We start from the raw sequence: 20,824 nt of genomic DNA on the forward strand, positions 1-20,824 counted from the left end.
CTTTATGCTGACGATACCACGATATTTTCTAGTGACAAAGATCTTGACAATCTACTAGCAAAATTAAACACTGATGTCGCGAAACTTGTTTCATGGTGCAAAAATAACTTGTTGAAAATCAACCCTGTTAAAACAACGTTTTTTTGGGACGAGTGAAATAACATAAAAGTTAAGATTCACCTGAAATATACATTGATAACTGAGTCATCACCCCATCAAAGCTCACTACTTTTCCGAGTGTCACATTAGACCCTCAACTCAAATATAACATTTACGTGAATTCTGTCGTCAAGAAGACTGCTTTTGGCATCCGCATACTCATTCGCACAAGGCATTGTTTTCAGCAACACATTCTAAAATCGCTTTACTATGCTTTCATTAACAGTCACCTAATCTACCGCAATTCATCCTGGGCTAATACCTACGCCACACACCTTACATCTCTCATTCACCTTCAGAAAAGAGCAGTCCAAATAATCACACATAGTTCCTACACAGCATCAGCAGCACCCCTCTTTAGCACTCTCGAAATTCTACCAATCATTTCCACCTTTCAACTCAAACTTGGAATTTTATTATTCAGAAGTAGAGTTGGTGACATTCCCACTGACATACTTCCCCTCACACATCTCCACAATACTAATAGCAGACGGTTTTCTGAAATTAGTAACCTTCTGCTTCCAAAAGTAAGTACTAACTACGGCAAAATGACAGCCTTGTTTTCTGCAATTTCTTTCTGGAACTCACTACCATCAATTATTAAATCAAGCCCTCATTACATTGTTTCCGGTGGCATCTAAAACAGTTCTTACTAACAACATGCGACACCTGAATATATGTGTGTATATATATACAAATATTTAGGCCCGTGTGCTCAGATTTGGGTGCACGTTAAAGAACCCCAGGTGGTCAAAATTTCCGGAGTCCTCCACTACGGCGTCTCTCATAATCATATGGTGGTTTCGGGACGTTAAACCCCACATATCTATCTATATAAATATATGTGTGTGTGTGTGTGTTTAAATACAGTTGTATGCATTTATGTGTATGTGTATAGGTTCTGAAGTGACACTGTATTAGTTAGTGATATGTATGTGTTATGTTATAGTCATTTAATCCAATTAGTTATCTCCTGTTTTATTACTTACATGTAAATATTTTGAACTACCATAAGTTTCAATAATGATTTTGATTACGTTCATTTTGTTTTATTCGCTTGCTGTTTTCTCCTTAGTTGCCAATCTTTGTTCTATATTTTTATACATGAATTCACAGGAGGTCCCCCTGACAGTTTTTACTTTGGGACCTCGTTCTGTATTATATCAAAATTTACTTGCACTGTATTGTACTGAATAAAGAGCTTTATCATGGTTCTGAAATTATGTTTACTACAAATACATCAGGACAACTGGAAACTTGAAAATTTGAATGGGACACTACCTACAAACTATTCATTTTGTACACACCATGTTAGCCACGCTTGGTTATCGAAATAAATTTGCTCTCATTGAAACCTTTTGAAAGCACGCCACAAAACCACATAATACAGGAAGATTTACGGAAGTGTTTATTATCGTATTCCCAATTCCTTGGTCTGATCCAGAAAAATATAAGGCACATATTACAGTAATAAAAGGAGACCTAATGCAATGCTGCTCTTCAGCGAAGCTTTGCACGGTACTGGTTGTCGAGTTGTAGAAAAGACACAGCCGATCACTGGAGTAAATCAGCCTACAAAAAAAGAGAAATCAGCTACAAAAGTAGTACCAACCATGTTTAGTGTCCTCGAGCTGTATCTTCTCATAAACATTCTTTATAATATAATCAAATCAGCATGTGTTTTTTATGTATATTTACACTTTGTCGATACAGGTTATTCGAGGTATGGAGAAAAGCAATCAGTCAATAGTGTAGTAATTACTCATCCTCTCCCCAGCTATTGTTCAATGTATAATAAAGAAGCACCAGGTTTGAAGCACTGAAATTCTAGCTAGAAACAGTTATGCCTGCTTCATTCAGATGCTAAATTTTGACTGAAAGAACCAGAGCAATATATATAATAAGCAACAGTGGCACAAAACTGTACAAAGAATGCTGGTGAAGAACAGTAACATTGCCCATTCATTGAATAGAGCATACCGAAAAACATCTTCACAACTAAACTTCACGAGGTAAAATGTAGTTGTGTATGTCAGTGCTACCATGTGGTCCTTTTTACATTAGTTGCAATTCAATGGGATATGCAGTGTTAAGTTGATGAGATATATTCAACAATGTTGGATGAAAGCCTTATGAGGTTGCACTGTAAATCCTATAGTACAAACAACCAACAGCACCCCATGCTTAGTACTATTACTCTCTGCACTATCACATTGTACACACCTAAAACACCATACCCGGCATTAAACCCCAATAGCCTACCCTGTCCGTCTCGACGTAACCCGCCATTCGCAGTGTCGCCTGCATATTCACTGCATGCGTTAGCTGACATTGAGCTAATACTGGATGTGTAGAATACAGAAATTATACACAAGGTTCATTATTAAACGACCCTTATTAATCACTGTTGTGAAAGGCATTACTTTATTCTACGATTCAGATGACTTCAATTCAACATAACACTTACAATGTTGCGTGTGGCGAGGATCGAATCATATTACTCTCATCTTCTTTCACATACCAGGAACTTCTATTGCACAAGATGCATGAACACAATTTGTCAGAGGCTGTTTTAAATGCAAAATATTCAACAGGATAACTTGTTAAACATGAGGCTCTAAATCGTCTTACGACGTTGATGCACTGGCACATTCCATACACAAGACTGGCAATAAGTATTCTCGATTGCATATTGAATGGGTTGCAAGGATACAAATAGTTTGTAACTTATCTACTGAAAAACTACCTAAGGGTTTCTTTTTTTTTTTGCTGACCGCAATTGTTACTAGAAGGTTCGCAATCATTGGCGAAAGGGGTCCAAGAGATTGAAACGCCAGATGCCTCAAAGGCTGATGGCAAGGATTCAGTGGCAGCACATGCTTCCTTAAGATAATAGTTCACTTATGCTGAATCGCAGGAACTTATTGCCACTTGTGGCAATTAAAAAGTAGAGACACCTTTTGCGCTTCTCTGTTGATGAAAAGAACGCTTGTCGAAAGGTGGTTTTCGCGCACCTGCCAACCGTAGGCCCTGGTCTCATTACGTAACAATCTGAGCTTGCACAAAAAAATATTAATGCGACAGTTGCATGCATAATATGGCCCAAATCAGCCTCGAGCGATGCCTCTGTTGCCTGGCAGTGTGGACGCTGGCGGCTGCGTGTCCCGTATGAGGAAGGCGTCCTGTACGACAGGCGGCGCGATCTCCAGCAGGCGGAACTGAAATGCTCTCAGCAGGCCGTCAGGGCGGTACGCGAAACGTGGCCTCTGCGCCAATACAGCAGTCTCCATGGCGTCCACCACTTCGTGGATTTCGGTGCGCGATTTGAGCAGTTCTCGCCGCAGATACTGGCGGCTCAGCTCGTAGTAACGCTGGCCGTAGTCACGCCGGACTTCTTCGCTCGTCTCCTGCCACAGCTTGTCCATGGCCGGCAGAAGTATACCGTCAGCTGTCAGGTTTGTCCTGGGATCAAAGGAAGATAAAAAATAGATTTCTATCACGTGAAAGTGTGCTCTAAAGACAAACCAGGAAGAGGAAAACCATGAGGGTCATAAAAAATATATATATGCCAACAGACCTGCACGGAACGCCCAGCACTGTCGCAGTGAAAGCTAGAACAGCGGCATTTCAGGGCCTTTTTATCAGTAAATGTCAAATTCTTGTCCTGATGGTAACGTACTCACCACGATCATAGTGACCCGAAATTGGCTGTTGTTAACGTTTCAATTCCCTTGCCTTCAGAAAATGCCAGTGCGGTATGTTGGCAAAACTCTAAATGTAAAACCTGATTGCCCTGCGACATTGCTTGAATACGCGATGCACAAGCAGAACAGACACGAGATCGCAATATTAGTGCATATGAGCATGGCTGGAAGTGAGCGGCAACTCGGAAACGCCGTATATATGGTCAACTGGGTTTAAGATGTCAGTGTTCTGCATATTATGAAGAGTTCCAGATAAGTAACTTCTAAATCTTCACAGTTATCACTTTCAGTACGTTCTCATAATGTGCACGACTTGGTTATGTCTAGCATTGGAACTCGTTGTTTTCATTAAGTCTGTGCAAGGAGATCGTCAGAGTGTCAATTAAATTATTATAAATATTCTTCTGTTATTATTGCGCCTTAAGAAAAAGTGCTTTGTATATTGAGAGCCTAAATAATCCTGACGTCAGACATGATTTTGGCGCAGTTCTAATGCAGCATTTCAATGGCGATCCAGTCATGTCTGTGTTTATGCAGTCCGAAACTTTCATAGTGGTTCAAATAGCGGCCAGATTCACGGTGGTTTGTCACAAACATGGCGCGTAACTGACAGTCTTCTCCAGAATGCACTACAGGGAATGTACAAGACAGGAGTGACAATGAAGATGTTGACGTGCGACTTTTTACGTTATTTATTGTCTAGAAGACCCTTTTCAGCAAACGAATGTGCAGTCTGACAGTGTGGTATTTCTTAATCCTCACCCCCTCATAATTTATTATTTTCGTCTCAGTGCTTGATATTTCTACTCATTGTCTATAGAAGGAACATGAAAATTGCATTCATACTTACGCATACATATTGGGCTCGATGGACACAACGCGGACGCCAAACTTCTTCATCTCCCTTCGAAGGCCATCAGCAAAGAACCGTGCCGCGCACTTGGACATGGAGTAGGCCACCGAGAAGGGAATGGAGAAGTATCCTGCGTACGCCAAAGAATAATAAATAATCTATCAAGGTGCCCGACAGTTATGAATACTAGTTAAAACATGTCAGCCTGGCCCCCTTAAGTCGTTTTTAAAATGGAGCATTCGGAAACATTCAATGACCCCAATGAAAGAGGTGAGAGTGGCTCTCGAATCTGTTATTAGTTAAACTTGGGCAATCTTGTGACGTGACTATGCTAATTGTTCATGGCCCACTAGCGTAGCGAGCCCACCTAATTGATTTCATAAGTGTGTTTCTTGTGCAAACTGTTACGAATGCTATGACTCGAATTCTAGCTTGCGGCATATTATTATCCACCGCAACGAAAACCAGCCGGTCACGAAGCCAGGGAAGCAGTCGAGGACGTTAATTGTACTCTCTAACGTGTACTGTATTAATTACAATAAAGTGAGCTATGACGGCGAGTATTGGACACTTATTTTGTCAGATGGCGTCCCGTAGCCAGTGAACTTTTACCGAGTGGTTCAATAAGCGCTCGAACGCCACTTGAAGGCACCAACTCTACCGGAATGAGAACCTCGCTATGAATGAATGAAGGAATACAACTTGTTGCTTTGGTTCCACACAACCATAATGAGAATCAGTGGCTTCTGAAACCAAGGTAGTTGTAGGTAGATGTTCAAATTGTACCGGAACAATTGTTGCATAGATGTGAAGAAAGTAGAGAGAGCGAAGAGACAACGTCCTCAAGACTTTTTTTTTATGGAGAGTACGAGTTCTTTTCTGTGTTGTTGCATGAGAGTACGGAAGCCAACGTCACAGCCTCGGCAGTACATTTCTCGTGGAGTCACGCGCGCTAACAACAGCCAAGAGAGCTATGGCGGCACCCAGAACGCTTTGAGTGAAAAGGTCTATACATTCCTTCCTTCTTCACCAGCTCGTTTTTGTTTTGGTGCTTCTTTTTTTTGGGCGGGGTTGTAAACAAAAAATGACCCCACCTCGCCGGAGGGAATCGCATAGTGATCCATAACGGCGTTCCGCGCGTGAAAACCAGCGTTAAAAGAATAATGTTAAGAATAAATGCGGTATGCGTTTTCAGCTCTAGTAGCTAGCATGCACGGTTAAAAAAATTGCCCGCAGCTTCCCTCGGGGGAACACTGAGGAGGATGCGGAGCATATAATTGGTTAACGGGGTGTTAAAGTGCGACTTACTTGGGTCGATGGCTAAATTGGTTAACGTGGTTGTGAAATGGGGTGTTAAATTGCGACTTACTTGGGTCTCTGGCTAAATTGGTTAACGTGGTTGTAGGAGGGTTGTTAAATGAGTGAACACGTACGACACGTATGCGAAAGGGCGGTGTTTATTTATTGCGACGAACTTTGAGCACGATGGCTTTTTGGTCGGTAAAGTGAAGAGTGAGTGGATCGGGTTGCAGCAATCGTAGGTCGAAATTTGCAAAGACGTGGTCGATGCAGGTTCCGCGAATGGTGTTCGGCTGGTGGTGTTTGCAGTCGTCGTGCGTTGCGCGTTTCAGCGAGTGTCGCGACGCCATGTATTCGACTATCCAATCGTCCTTGATGACGTCGACGTTGATGTCGCCAACTAGCATGAACGGTCGATGTTGCGGTTGTTGTTTTCTGTAATCTTGCACGGCCTCGTCGACGTACTTTTGTACGGCGGCACGAGAGAGGTTTGGCGCGAGGTAGATCGTCATGACGTCGACGCCACAGACGGTAGCAACGCAGTGCTCGCCGTTGGCGCGTTGTTGAACGCCGGGCTGTAGTCGGAGGTCAATGAAGTAGTCGTCGTCGTTGTCGACGTCACGCATGCACTGTCAGCTGTCGAATGTTCGAGAAGGGGGAGAAGCGCAACGGCGCATGCGCGCGCGTCAGCTGCCGATGTTCTCGAAGCGCGACGGCGCATGCGCGCGCGTCAGCTGCCGATGTTCACGAAGCGTGACGGCGCATGCGCGCTACATTATACAGCTAGCGAATGTTCGTGAAGAGGAGAAGCGCACGCGGTGTGTAGAGGAGGAAGGGTGCACAGATGGTGGAGGAGTGAAGCGCGCGCGGTGTGTAGAGGAGGAAGGGATGCACAGATGGTGGAAGAAGGAGGGGGAAGCTTGCGGACGGCGCCGCACTACAAGCCTCGAGTATTAGATGCTCCGCATCTAAAACACTATGAAGTGAACGGAACAAACAGCGTTCTCGGATCGGCGCTTCACAGCGGCGTCCCGAGCACACATTGCCGGATGTTCTTGGGAGACGCCCAGCCAGCGAACCACTTTGCTTCCTCCGTGCAGCGAACGGCCGAGAGTGAGGCGCCAGTGGACGGGAATGTGGTGCGCAGGGAAGAGAGAGAGCGGAAAGCGAGATAACAGTGAAGCACTTCACCTACACTCTCTACCACCACATGCATCGGTTACTAGAGGCGATGAAACTCGCGCGCGCGCCCGCAGCTGCGGCTATCAAAGAGAGAATGAGAGGGCAGAGATACCGCATGCCGGCGCGCGGACACCGCCGTGGACTCCGCGAACACCCGATGCCTGACATAGCCCGACTGGGAAATGCATTCGCATTAAAGAAAAACAGACGTAAAAATTTTTTCCTGTAAAGCAGCGCTATCTCTTACGGCCCTTAGCCTAACCCACTACACTCGTTTTGTATACATTTTCCAGGCTCTTGTGCCTTGATGTGTAACTTTGGTTAACTTTGCGTTCCGCGCGTTGCCAAAGTCACGTAGAGCCCGACGTGGGGGGAGATTTCCTCCATCAGATGCTGCAACAAACCCGACATATTGGATCTCAAAGAGGCAATTGCTATTCACACCAATTTTACGAAGTGTGTAACTTCAATTTTAACTTCTAACATACCGCTTTGACCGTTTTCTTATATATAACGCCTAGCTGAACCCAATCGACCCATTTTCTGCACGTTTTATTTTTCATCGGAGTTTTCGAACAACTCGCACTAACGCAGGACAACGTGGTTTCGAAGACAGCTAAGAATTGCACTCGATGATCGTGTCACAAAAAAAGTTTGGGACAAATATAAACTAATAATTCTCCAGAAACACCCGTTTTTGTTTTTTTTAGATGAGATGCAGCTCTTTGACCAGCCTGTGTAACACTGTCCGCCCGTGTATCCGTGCCAACGCGCCCCACCACATTTCCCATGTCGCAGTTGTTGGAACGATGCCAGGCAGGTCAAGTCGCAGCAGCTCGTTGACAACAGTCTCTCCTTCACCCGCAGCAGCTGCCGGCTCCTCCCAACAAGCCTAGGTGGTGTTGCTCCTCCGCGCGCTCGCAACGCACTTCTTTTTCACTTCACCCTCTCCACAGCCCACAATGCTCAACCGCACGCAGAGTGTAAACACCCTTGAGGCTAGATTATCTGCTATGAAACTTACATGAAACCTATTTCACCTCCAGTGTCTTTGCGTTTTAAAGAAACGTTTACTCGAGCAAAGGCTACACGAAGTTTCACTTCAAACCATCGTTCCAGCAACCGCGTCAACGCCCGTTTCAGCCGGGTCAAAGCCGTGCGCACCGCCGCAGCTTCTCATTCCATCATGGTTCCGTTGGGGTAGATGGCGCATAATTTTTTCAGCTGCTTTACGCAAACAGAGTCTTTTCAGATCCCAAGAAGTGCCTTTGCCAAAACGTCGGCTTTAATAAACTCATATTGTTAGATCATTTGTTGCTTTGTAATGCAAGTGATTTCTGAATGTGAACCACCATGAAAGAGCGACATTGGCGTGATATTGCGCCATAAAACGTACGTGACAACGAGACAGGCAACATGAATACTGTATTCAGCCACTGTATACATGAAATACGATTAGATTTGCTTTACTTCACTTATCAATTACTTTCTCAACGATCACATGTTGGGGAGTATTGCAAAAGAGGGCATATTTTATACATTCGAACTGTTCCCAATACAGGCCCCGTGCATTGCAGCTACGCGAACTGAACAGTGCAGCTACGTGAACTGCTTGCTCGCAAGTGATGCCTTACACACTAAGAAAAGCATGTGAGTGTCGCCAAGACATCATGTCTTGGCCCGACCTCCGCGCCTTCATCATGCACTGAGGTCGAGCATGAGGAAGCAGCAATCTGCCAGAAATACTTCCCAAGATATATTCAATCAATGCGACGTTGCGATACCCCTTATTATGTTGACACGTATGATGTCGAAATTAAGCTACAATAACTGTGGCAATGATCTGACGAACTCAATAAAGTTATCAGTGAAGTCCTAAACGATGTGAAATCCCGTCGTGTGTTTGTAGGGATTTCCCAAACAGCAGCTACAAGCGCGTACGCTGGCCATACTCACCCCATAGACTGGTTGTGATGACAACGCGTCCTCCCTTGGCCCTGCGCACCATGGGAAGGAAGGCGCGCACAGTTCGTGCCACGCCCACCGCGTTCACCTCGAGCATGCGACGCATCGGCTCTAGCGAGCCCCACTCCAGCTCAGTGGCCCAGATGACGCCCGCGTTAGCCACCAAGGCCCACAGCTGGGGGACCTCGGCGACACTGCCGTCCTGGTCACCGTTGGGAACATCTCCATTCTGGTCACCTTCTTTCTGCGTCCGTCCTGCATATATTGCCACGTGGTTGTGATAATGAAGAAAGGTGGACGCAGCTAATGAAGATGAAAAGATATGTACCCTGTAAATGAGGGAACACTCAAAGTGCAGAGAAAGCGGCAAGCACAGACGTCGGTCATCGGTAATCTGATAAGTGGTAAGGAGGCTGGGCATTAACACGTGTGCCGCCGATCAAAGACTCCAGCCTTATCAGTGTGGCCGGGTTAGTTACAGAGCTCTACTATTCGCGTTGGCTGCTGCTCATTCTAAAAAAAGACCCACATCAAGAATAACAGACAGAAATAATCGCATCATGGCGCACGCAACAGCAAAGATGTGGTCATATTTGGGCCACCTCGTGTTTTTTAGCTTTTTTTTCTTGTGCGATACAGAAGTGTTTTACTTCTGGACCCCATGGAAGTATTGTGCCATATGTTGCTTGTGTGCAAATATTGTGTGCATATGTGGCCACCGCTTGTATCGTTCAGCCAATATACATAATGATCGATCCCGCAATGGCTTAGCTGGGATCGTGCGTAGCTCACCTTCACTGGCCAGAATCTTCTTGACCTGCTGCACGGCGTCTTGCACCTGCCTGTCACTGGTGACGTCCATGGGGGCTATCACGTGCATGCTTCCTTTCCCTTCTTCCGCTGGTGTGGCGGACAGCGCTTGGAGCTTGGTGGCGCCGAGACTGTCCGGCAGGAGGCAGCCGGCGAACACACGCATTCCGCGGGCGTGCAACCGCATAGCCAACTCCAAGCCAAAGCCGCTGTCGCAGCCTGCGTGCAGAAAGCAAGACAAAGGTATTACGTCGCTCAATGGAACGTCATGAAAGCTAAAGCGGTGCGAAATCGTGGGACAGGGAATGTCACTGGAGTCACGGTAACAAAAGTTAATCTATCGTCGTCAAGATAACAAAGTTGGCACAGAAACAATACGGTGATTCGGCCCATAGTTGGAACATACTCACATTAACTGGTTCGCACTAGCACAGGGATGCGACGAAGAATACGTACAGTGGCGGTCAAAGTTTTGCGGACCACAGGAGCAAGTGTGAAACAGCACCACTGCGCCTTCTGACGGCCGCCTGCGAAACTCAAAAGCCACCTAACGCGGCGCAAACCGAGGACTGCGAGTACAAATTACGTGTTTTCGTCACGATATCGTCACTCGATGCATCCGCGACGATAGCATGAATGACACCTTGAGCTTATTCTTGCGTTCCGGCGAATGCGCAGTTGAACGGAGCGAACGAGCATGCCGGTAGGTAAAAAAGGGCGCGCAGGCGCAGTGCGCGTTTTCGAGCTTCGCAGGCAGCCGTGAGAAAGCGCGTCGATGCTGTTTGATAGAGGGACTTTAGTTTGACAACAGCTCCCGTGGTCCACAATATTTTGATCGCCACTGTACACATGGAAGAGCGCAAGCACCAAACGGTGGCCTTACGCAACTTTGTTAAGATGAAATAGGCAAAAACATGTTGCCTCGAGGTAGGCAAGTCTACCTGTCGAAACAATGGCGTACACTAAGTTTCCGCAGATTGCGGTTGCCCGCTATTTCCGTCATTTAACGGGAGCCGGCCATAGGTAAGCGTATGAGGCATGCGCCGTGGCCTATACGCAAAACTTTGCGCACGCTATTTTAAAACTCGTTCTTATCTCGACAACAGTGCCTCACGGTTGGTGGCGTGTGTGAAGCTTGCTGGAAACTGTACATGAGGCAGTAATACAACACGTGCGCAGGCTAATACGTGCTTTTTCGGAACTCTTGTAAGTGGACATGTTTTTGTTGCGCACGTGTTTTCTTTTTTATCATATGATAGAGATTCTTAGCACTTTTTTAAGTATCACGTCGGTACAGCCCATCCACTTTATTTCGCATCATTTACTTTCGGCTAACACTTTCTAGCAAAGGAAAAAAACTGGTGGAGGTGAAATGCGAAAAGCACCCCTCTATTTAAAATTATGTGCTCATTGAACACCAGTGAGTAGATATTAATCCTGATCTCACTATTGTGGCCTCACTCAAAATCACATTTTGGTTTTTTCGCGAAACATTACTTAACTGTTTAGAATTAATGAAAAAAACACTGTTTCCTAACTGATGCACTATACCGTGTAAACAATTTTCTGCGCTTTGGAACCATATTAAGGTATCCGCTATATTACATATCCACAATATCAAGGTTCCCGCTCACAAAAAAAAGTTTTCAGGCATTGTATAAAAATTTCTCTTTGTATACTGCAACTACGTTTATATCGAGGAAAGCGGAAAGTTTGAAAGATATCTGAAAGACCACGTGAATGATGCCAGGAAGATCAAAAAGACATCCAACGCACTCACGAAACTCGTGCCTCATACAATCACAACATTAACTGGCTAAAGCAACCCTATTCGCAAATGAAAAAAACTGGTGTTTGTTGCTTCAATATCTGTAATCTCTTTTTATGCAGATTTCGAAAAAAAAAACGCTGAACAGAAGAGGAGGCATTCTACCACCAGCTACGTCAGGCGTCTCAACAGCGTTCTAAAACGGACACAAGCCCGCGTCTCTGGGCCGCTTTATTGTAATCGAAGTTACCATACAATAGCTGAAACGTCATTTTTTATTGTTTAGATCTTTATAGTTTTGGTTAGTGCTCATTTATTTCGTCTTTTCTTTATTAAGGTATCCTACCTATTTGAATGAAACCAGCTGTTTGCGAGTCAACATTTTGCACTACCTACAGTTCTACAGCGGCTTCTGAGGTGGCGAACTATTTTCTTCCTAAGCAGCACAGAGTGTATGGCACAGCAGTTGTTGACAGTCACTTGTTGCAAGAGCTGTAGAAGTCTTTGTTTTGACTGACGCTGCTATTTTTCTTTCACAAATGGGCCTATCTTATGTGCTACTTAACCCTTCGTAAGTATTGGTAGTCCTTCATAGAGTTCCAATGAGGTGGTGTTTATGCCACAATATCTTCAAAGCAGCTGACGCACGCTGTCAGTTGCTTTGCGTGTTACGTTTGTCCAAGTGAATTCTCGCTGCCTCTTTGCTAGAAATGTTAAGATCATCGACTTATTGCTGTTTTATTACGCCCAATTAGAAAACTGACGCAGCAATTACATAAACGAAAAATGTGGAAATCAGAATGGCAAGCAACTAATCGTTATGTCATCGTATTTGTTTCTTACGACACGTTGAGTTGTTCGTGCCCTAACGCATTTACATAACAACTGCATTCACAAATGAGCGAGTTAGTTCTGATTATTATCTCACTTATGTATCATTTGCAAAGCAGTCTAACCTTATTAATCACTCCGTGGTAACAAGTGAAACATGATGCTGCTAAGTTTGAGGAAGCGGGTTCTATTCCCTGTCAGTGCGTCCCCTAATGGCAAGGCAAAAATACAAAGAAAAAGACTCCGTTAACATCGAGCTGTGTGCACTTCAAACAAGAAGTGTTCAACCTTAATCCTGAGGCTCCGACTAAAATATACCACGTTGTCATATTCAAAAGTGGACTCGCAACACCGCGTGAAATAATTATTTGAATGTTCGTTCATTCACTATTGTGATCAAACATGTGTGGACACTTCCGTTGCACACCTGCTACCAACGTCAACGTCGTTATACATCGACATTTGTTGCTGCCACGTTCAATGCTTCGCTCTTTGCGTATTTGGTCAGATTTTCCAATTTTTAATAATTTATCTATTACCCTCACAATGCCGATTCATGACCCAAACAGGGTGGGCCATCGAATGAAAATAAAACACAGACACGAGAAACAATAATCAAACAACATCGCCTAATTCCCTGTATTCCAATTGGCTAACCACCTTGCGCATTACATTAGTAGTGTCAAAACAAGCGCGGACGAAATATCCTTTCGCAATGTCTGCAAGGCGCCAACAAAAAAAAAAAGCAGTAACAACCAGATGTCCTTGACATTCATCGCGTCTTCCTCGAATTATCGACGTCAAGCGGGCAAGCAGTAAAGCCTCGACGTCGACATTCAAGTGAAAACCGAGGCCACCGACAGTGTGGCGCTTGCCAAGAGTGAAAGGAGGCAGCGAGCGACCCTGGACTGTCGATTTCCCTTCCTATTCGCGACGTGCTTGCAAGGCAGGCGGTGGCTCCTAAGAATTTCTGAAGTGCTGCGCTACAAATACATGGCGTCGATAAAATGCCTGAATCATATGTAAGTTACGCTAACAGCATCACCGTAATGACGCTAGTACTATCACAGACCACCAAAATTTTCCACGCGGAAAGCATGACCGCCATATTTGCAGAGTATAAACTGAAAAAAAAAATTTAATGTGCCGGTCCTTGAAACGAGTAACACCATAAATACACCTTGGACGTACTGGACAAGTTCAAAACTAAGAAAAACAAAATCAAGTGATTTAACTGGTGATAACTGCGATATGATAACAATTCATGTTGCAATAACACAACACCATATTAAGCAAATTGGTTCGATATGAAGATTGTGCGTCATGCACATAACCAGAGAAAAAATGGAAGCCATCGAGAAACTGGAGTGTACAGAAACTTGTTTTCCCGCCGCGGTTGTCTAGTGGCTAAGGTACTCGGCTGCTAACCCGCAGGTCGCGGGATCAAATCCCGGCTTCGACGGCTGTATTTCCGATGGAGGCGGAAATGCTGTAGGCCCGTGTGCTCAGATTTGGGTGCACGTTGAAGAACCCCAGGTGGTCGAAATTTCCGGAGCCCTACACTAAGGCGTCTCTCATAATCATATGGAGGTTTTGGGACGTTAAACCCCACATATCAATCAATCATATACTGTCCTTCATGTGTTTCGGCGTTTTTCTTACAGACGTAGGGGTGTTTCGGTCGATCAACGTGTAAAACGAAGTGCGTAGGCAAACTAGCACCATGCAACATTTTTGCTTGTTAATTCACTCATACGAAATACGGCTACAGGAAGCCACAAGCACGCAATATGCAATGTTGGAACAGTGCCCCCTGTTTATATAGAGATAAACATAATTATAAGGCCACGGCAGTAGTCATAAAAAGCAGCTGTGATCAAAGTAGCAAGTTTCTGCGTGCCAAGTCAGCGCTGCCAGCTGTATAGTGAGCGCTTGTCTGTGACGTAGGTATTTTTTTTTTTGAAACGAGACACACCGAAAGAGAAGTTCAAGTTCATTAAGTGACAATGAATCGTTCGGTCGGGAAGAAGCATGATGAACAAGCGAAAAGATTGAACGCCGACCAAAAGTTTAAGCTTTAGAACCCCAAATATGCGAATTTCGGCTTCACAGCCGGAACGTACTATTTTAGTGTGTTAAGCATCCTCATTATGCTTGGGGTTTATTTTTCACGCAAACAGAAGGTTAGGTCACGTGTTCCTGAAAAAGAAGCTCCACGAGACTTCAATGACGACCAATAGCAGAATCTCTCATGTATAATGCTTGGTTTCTATACACATGTTCTCAGGGCCAGTTGTGCGTGATTGGAAGCGTGGGAACAGAAATTACGCCACCCCCCCCCCCCTCAAAATAAAAAAAGCGGAGGACCAGGTACAGTGTTCATGGATCTAAGCACGACACGTAAACTTTTAGTCTAGTGACTGGTGTGCACTTGGGCAGAACAGAACCACGTCATATCGTCATGAACACGGCCTCTCAAGGAAATTTAGGCTATCCACGCAACATGTAGAACCGACAGCGTCAGTGTAGTGCCTCCATTCAGCCCTTTAAAGACCAGAGATGATTTGAGAGTGTCGATTCACTTTTTGTTCAAGTGGCTGAACGTGATAGACTTGTTTTGAAGCTGATTTTTCACCGATAAAGTTAGAACAAGTATTGAGAACTGCTCAGCTATAGACAACCCAGTGAATAATTCCACGCCAGCCGCCAGAAATGAGCAAGAAATATATCTTACCTCAATCATCTACAAAAAAGCAAACATGTCTTGAAACCCACATGAGAGGACGTGATAAAAACGAAGATAGCACTTTTTAGGCAAGACCCTCTACGCCGAAGTCAGTTATCTGTAATCCGTTCGTGTGCACTGAGAATCAGTAAGGAAGGCAGTGATGTCCTGACGTCACCGCATATTTTTGCGCTATCGCGGAATCGCTAGTCCCGGTGAAGTAAGTCTCTCGCGAAAACGCTCGGCTTGAACTTTCACTTGAACTGTCTTTATAGCATCGTGGGGACTACACTGACGTTCGCTCATGCCTCCAAGGACTTGCACAAAAACATGAAGGTAAACGAACCTCGGTGCTAGCAGGCAGATCTAACATAAGTTGTGTGTGTATGTGCCAAGCCATAATTTGATTTAAATATGATGAATCTAGTGCAGCTGCCTGCATGCGTTGATATTCGATGATAATTACGCTTTATTGACATCATATGGGCAGTATCCCCTTCATCTTCTAAAGTTGATGCCAAGTCTACACTTTTACTCAGCCGGACCAGACCAATCACTGCTTGGATGCGGGTTACGGCCATACGTGCTATATTCTGATGTTGCAAACGAAGGACTGTTCACTTCAACAATATTGCCCCCTGAGAACTAGAGACAAAAGTCAAGCAACTATGGGTAGCACGTCATCACCTCATTTTCATTTCTGCGTCCGTTGTTATGCTCTCCTGCAGACTAAACCAATCGGGGTCAGGAGAGAGGGGTGCTACGTAGAAGCTTCGATTCCCTCCAAAGAGGAATCCTGCACACGATTACGGGTTCGACGATGGCAGCCATTTACCAATTGATAACGTTAGCAATCAGAAAGACACATATACTAAGCGTGAGCCAGCATATTAGCCGTAATTGAGCCAACGGGAAGAAGCGTTAGCCAATGACAGTGCCGCCAGTATGCATTAACACTCTACAATGTCAAGACATCGTCGTCTGTGGTTTTTAAATCGCAGGGGTGCATCCTACTGGTCAACGTTCTAGCATGACAAATTTGCTTAACTTTGTAAATGCGAGAAGGAAGTTAAGGAAGATAGACAGAGCCAATACCGAGGAGGTTGCAACAGTGCAGTTTCATCAAGTATGGAGCTAAATAATTGTGCCTGCACCATTTGTTGCACGTAAGAACTTCCAAGACAATTCACCTTTGTGATGTACCTTAGTCAGACCGTTTGTCTTGCTTTTGTGCAATGCTCACACTTACTTTACACTATTAGGCTGCGGCAAACCGATTATTTTTTAACTGAGCTGAAATATCAGGACGCGAATGTATGCAAAAGTTAGAAGTATACTACAGATGTAAAGTCCATCCTGTCGCTTCAATCTAGGGCGCTGTATACGTTTGTCGGAAATGTTTGTCACCCAATTCCTCTTTGCTATACCCCTCAATCAGGTAAAGAACTTTGTTTTTGGTATACCTCTGCGAGAGACTCCTGTACGCAGAGACATGCTCTGCGTCAAACTATTGAAGTCATGGCTGCAGAGAACCTGCAGAGAAAGCCAATTTTCTGCGGACGATCAGTTGCCCTACGGACCCCGGTGGGATGTACTTGGCACCTTCATTACTATAGCTGGTTGTTCCTATAAAATTTCAATGTTAGTTGATTCAATGCTGCTGTATTGCGTTTGAGCCACAGGCACGTCTGCCAGACCAGAGGCCAGTACCTCGGCAACGCAAGGAGAAGACCACGTACCCCAATTCTCAATTATTATTCTGACCATATTTAGATTCGAAGTAGCTCTTTGACACACGTGTGTAACACCGTACATACGTGTGTCAGTACGAACGCACCGCAACGAGTTACCTTCACCGCAGGTCTGTGAGCGGTGCCAAGTAGGTCACGCCACAGCTGCGCATTGACGTCACGCTACCCACGCAGTGTGCGCTAAGGTATCTCTCTCCTCTCCGGCCACGCACTGGCCACAGTGCCCGCAGCTTTCGCCACGTTAATTCGCCCACAACACCTACCGCTACCACCGCTAAACAACCCACCACGATAAGGGGAACGTGCATCCATCTATTCTTTGACAACTTCGCCGTCGAATGTCTGCAGGAGCCTCTCAGTGTGCACTTCACCGATCACAAGGTCATGGTAGTCAAGGCGAAACACGCGCCATCTCCTGTCTAGCATCCGTGTCTACTTTAAAGTAACGACGAGTACGACGGTTTGCCAAACACTTTAATGATACTTACACCAAATCCAAGCCGCCTCTCGTGTCTTTGCGTTTCAACCAAACCTTCACTTGAGTAAAGGTTACAGTGAGTTTCGCTTCAAACCATTCTTCCAGCACCAGCGTCGACGCCCGTTTCAAACTGTTCATCACCATGCGCCGCATCACTGCTGCGTCGCATCCCATCAGTGCTCCCTTCGAGGAGATGGTCCAATTTTTTTATTCATAATTGGCTGAAGAAATGCAGCAGAACCACGTTTACCAGGCTGAAAGCGTGTATATATATATATATATATATATATATATATATATATATATATATATATATATATATTGTGGGTGCGTTTCGAAAAATTGCTGCGTTGTGGAAGCTCTAAACAAGCGTCACGTATTTTACTGCGACACGTGAAGAGCCAGAAATACAGATGCTAGCAAACGTGCAACGCTGGCTATTCTAAGGTCCCTAAACTTGTTTCATCTAGGCACCTTAGGTTGTCCACCTGCGCAGAGCCTCCTGGCTGCGCATATACTTTACGCCATTTTTTAAATTCTTGGCCGAGTGTGCAGAGTCACAATACGTTTATATCCACACTGCAGCGAGGCCCTTTTGCGCAGCGCTCTCTGCTAATGTTTTCTTTCTCCTTATTATTGCATTTATAATAGTGCGCGCTTATGTACCCTCTTCCGCTGAAGGCAAAACATTCCGCAGTAACTTCAGATGAAAACGGAAGCTGTCTCACAATGTTCATGCGCCTAAGAACAGGAAAATGTGACAGCGCGTGAGTCTGTCTGCCAAACGCTAAATTTGTTGACTATTGTGTGTCTGTGTGTGTATAGGAAGGAAAGTGGGGGGGGGGGGGGCGAATTCCAAATGTTATCTTGCGCCGCGGGACATTGGTCAACCAAGCCGCAGCTATCAAACACAAAAACGGGGGGAAAAAAAGCCGAGCCCGGCAGAAAGTGGGCCAGCGAAGATATTTGGGGCATTTTCTCCGGCGTATACCACCGTGTGCGCAGCGTTTCAAGTATTTGTTTCTGGCTTTTGCAAACGTTTTCCTACATTCCAGCACGCTATCTCTGACTAGGACTTCTCTCGGCCCGAAAGAACAACAACAGCACAGTTTGATACGTTCGTTACGATCTGAAAACAAACCTTCACGCAAAAGGCAACAGCGCGGAGCGCGTACGGGACACACAAGCGATGAAATGACTCTGTGCTGCTTAGATTGTAAAAGAAGAAAAAAATGCAAGTTCCATCACAAGGAAACACACTCCCTTTCCCACCAGCCGCTTCAACGTTACCGCTTTTTTTTTAACGTTTACTTTAGCTTATACGTACACCACGGCTCGTTTGTGGCAATCAAGCGTGACCTTGAATCGAAGAGACGGATGTCAAAGCGCCTGCACGGCAGATAAAAAGCCGTGCGTTCGCAGAATTTATATTTCTGACTGTTTGGGTGCTTGCGCAAGGCGCCAGTTTCAAGTCCCAGCCGTAAATAAACGGACACGGATGTCGTAGAGAAAGCAGCTGTCGCTTCGCTGGAGCGAATAACCGCCGTCGCAGCGGCGCCTGATTTACACTGTGGGCTGTCAAGCGTGCAGTGTCTGCGAAGGGGTCTTGTCAGCTGGTTATTCGCGTAATATACCGAGTATGTTTAGAGTATTATGCACGTTTCTTCTAGCGCGCGTCACACCGCCTGGTCGCCACTGGCGACAAAGGAATTTCTATTTGCTGGTCAATAACGACTGAGCGAAAAAAAAAAACAGACTAAAATAACGTTTTGGTCGGGCGCTTTAACGCATGCCAACAGGCGTCACCACTAAAAACGTATTATTAGACCTTGCGCAATAACGATTATTCTATGCCATAGATCGCTTTTAATTAAACAACGTGCTATATTTTGCAAATAGCAAACAGCCACGTTCCGCTCAGTCATCTAAAATTTCTAGTTGTAAACTTTCCATGACCCTCGAAGGTTTCAATTAAAATGTCGTATTTTTATAACACGTTCGCACGTACTTATCCCGTATATAAATAGCAGATGCGAGACCGTAAGGGTTATGAAATCTTTAGCAAAGTTTAAGAAAAAAATTCTGCCATGTTTTAAAGAATCAAGAACTCAAAGTATTGCGTAAAGGAATCCGGGGGACATGCCAAGACCAGGATGTGTAATTGTGACACTTCGTAGTGGTGGACTCCGGCTGAGGTTTTGACCTCCTCGGGATTCTTATCTAGCAACTAAATTTCACTCACCTTTTTTTTACATCTCACTGAGATCGAAATTCCCTAAAGAAAATACACTTGCATTGTGATGCAGTGGCAGTAACACAGATGGCAATGAGAACCCACCACGCTCTAGCCAGTACCATGCATGCAGGCACGTAGACAACGGGGGGGGGGGGGGGGGGAGGCAGCTCTACCTTCCTCGAAATTCGTCCAGTAGGCCAATAATGCCAGAGTATACAGACACAAGTGCAAGTAGCGGCATGCGCATTGAAACAAATGAAGGGCAAACAATATTCTAAGAACTAACCAAGAACATATACTCAAGAGCGTTTATTGAGAAAGCATGGCAACGCTCGCCGAGAACTTCAGCGTCCCGTCCGTAAATCAACACTTCAACAGAAACACCACTCGCTCATATTTCTCAGGCATCAGCGAAAACATAACCCGTACAGAAAAGAAGACATCCGAGTGACTCAAAAGCCTATACAATCACATGCTCTCTGCAACTTGCCAAAGACCGTCCACTGTGGGAGACAGCAAAAGACACTTATACACGGAGAGATTGGAAAAAGGAACTTTACTACGGTGTGCAATGGCTTCGATGACCCATTAACTTTTTTGTGCTCACTCGCGGCTATGCGAAGCCAACGACCGCTGCATTTGTTCAAGCCTGGCGCCCGCGTTGTAGAAAGAGCACCCAGCGCGAACTATATGTGTACGGTTGGCACACCCGCCTGTCGAATGGGTGTTTATGTGGCTCTCCAGTTATTAGACTACAGCGCGCCGACGGAAGTGCCATAGTTGGTGAACTCGCTCATCACTCTCGGGAGAGTACGTAGACGATTACCATTGTTATTTACGTCGTTGTATGTGTCGTACCGCGTTGTTCTCGTTTACGTTTCCGCTAAAAAATAGCAACGTTCTTCGTATATGTGGTGCTAGAAACTTATAGGGGTGTCTAATTGCTGTTATGGGGTGGGGTGCTCAACAACTACAGAAACCTCGCTCACAACACAGTTTTACTCCTTTACTACGGAGCCTTATCTGAGAAAGAGTGACGGAAGCAATTGATCACCGACGTGCG

At 45.1% G+C, this 20,824-nt stretch overlaps 1 protein-coding gene across 3 annotated transcripts in view; it reads right to left on the reverse strand.

Annotated features, from left to right (window-relative positions):
- Nucleotides 1–1,544: 1,544 nt before the first annotated feature.
- LOC119179450 (17-beta-hydroxysteroid dehydrogenase type 6-like) overlaps nt 1,545–20,824 on the reverse strand; it is a 51,522-nt gene continuing 32,242 nt past the window's right edge. The window contains exons 1-5 of one of the 3 annotated variants that reach the window (XM_075869687.1): nt 10,429–10,549; nt 9,955–10,191; nt 9,154–9,417; nt 4,714–4,846; nt 1,545–3,621 (exon numbers count right to left, since the gene is read on the reverse strand). In XM_075869687.1, coding sequence (XP_075725802.1) covers nt 3,267–3,621; nt 4,714–4,846; nt 9,154–9,417; nt 9,955–10,159 — 957 coding nt within the window. In that variant the 5' untranslated portion in view covers nt 10,160–10,191; nt 10,429–10,549 and the 3' untranslated portion in view covers nt 1,545–3,266. Of the gene's footprint in view, nt 3,622–4,713; nt 4,847–9,153; nt 9,418–9,954; nt 10,192–10,382; nt 10,550–20,824 lie in introns of those variants that run through there. The other 2 variants (XM_075869686.1, XM_075869685.1) reach the window with 2 other exon arrangements.

This window comes from Rhipicephalus microplus, chromosome 7 (genome assembly GCF_043290135.1).
Source record: "Rhipicephalus microplus isolate Deutch F79 chromosome 7, USDA_Rmic, whole genome shotgun sequence".
NCBI lineage: Eukaryota > Metazoa > Arthropoda > Arachnida > Ixodida > Ixodidae > Rhipicephalus > Rhipicephalus microplus.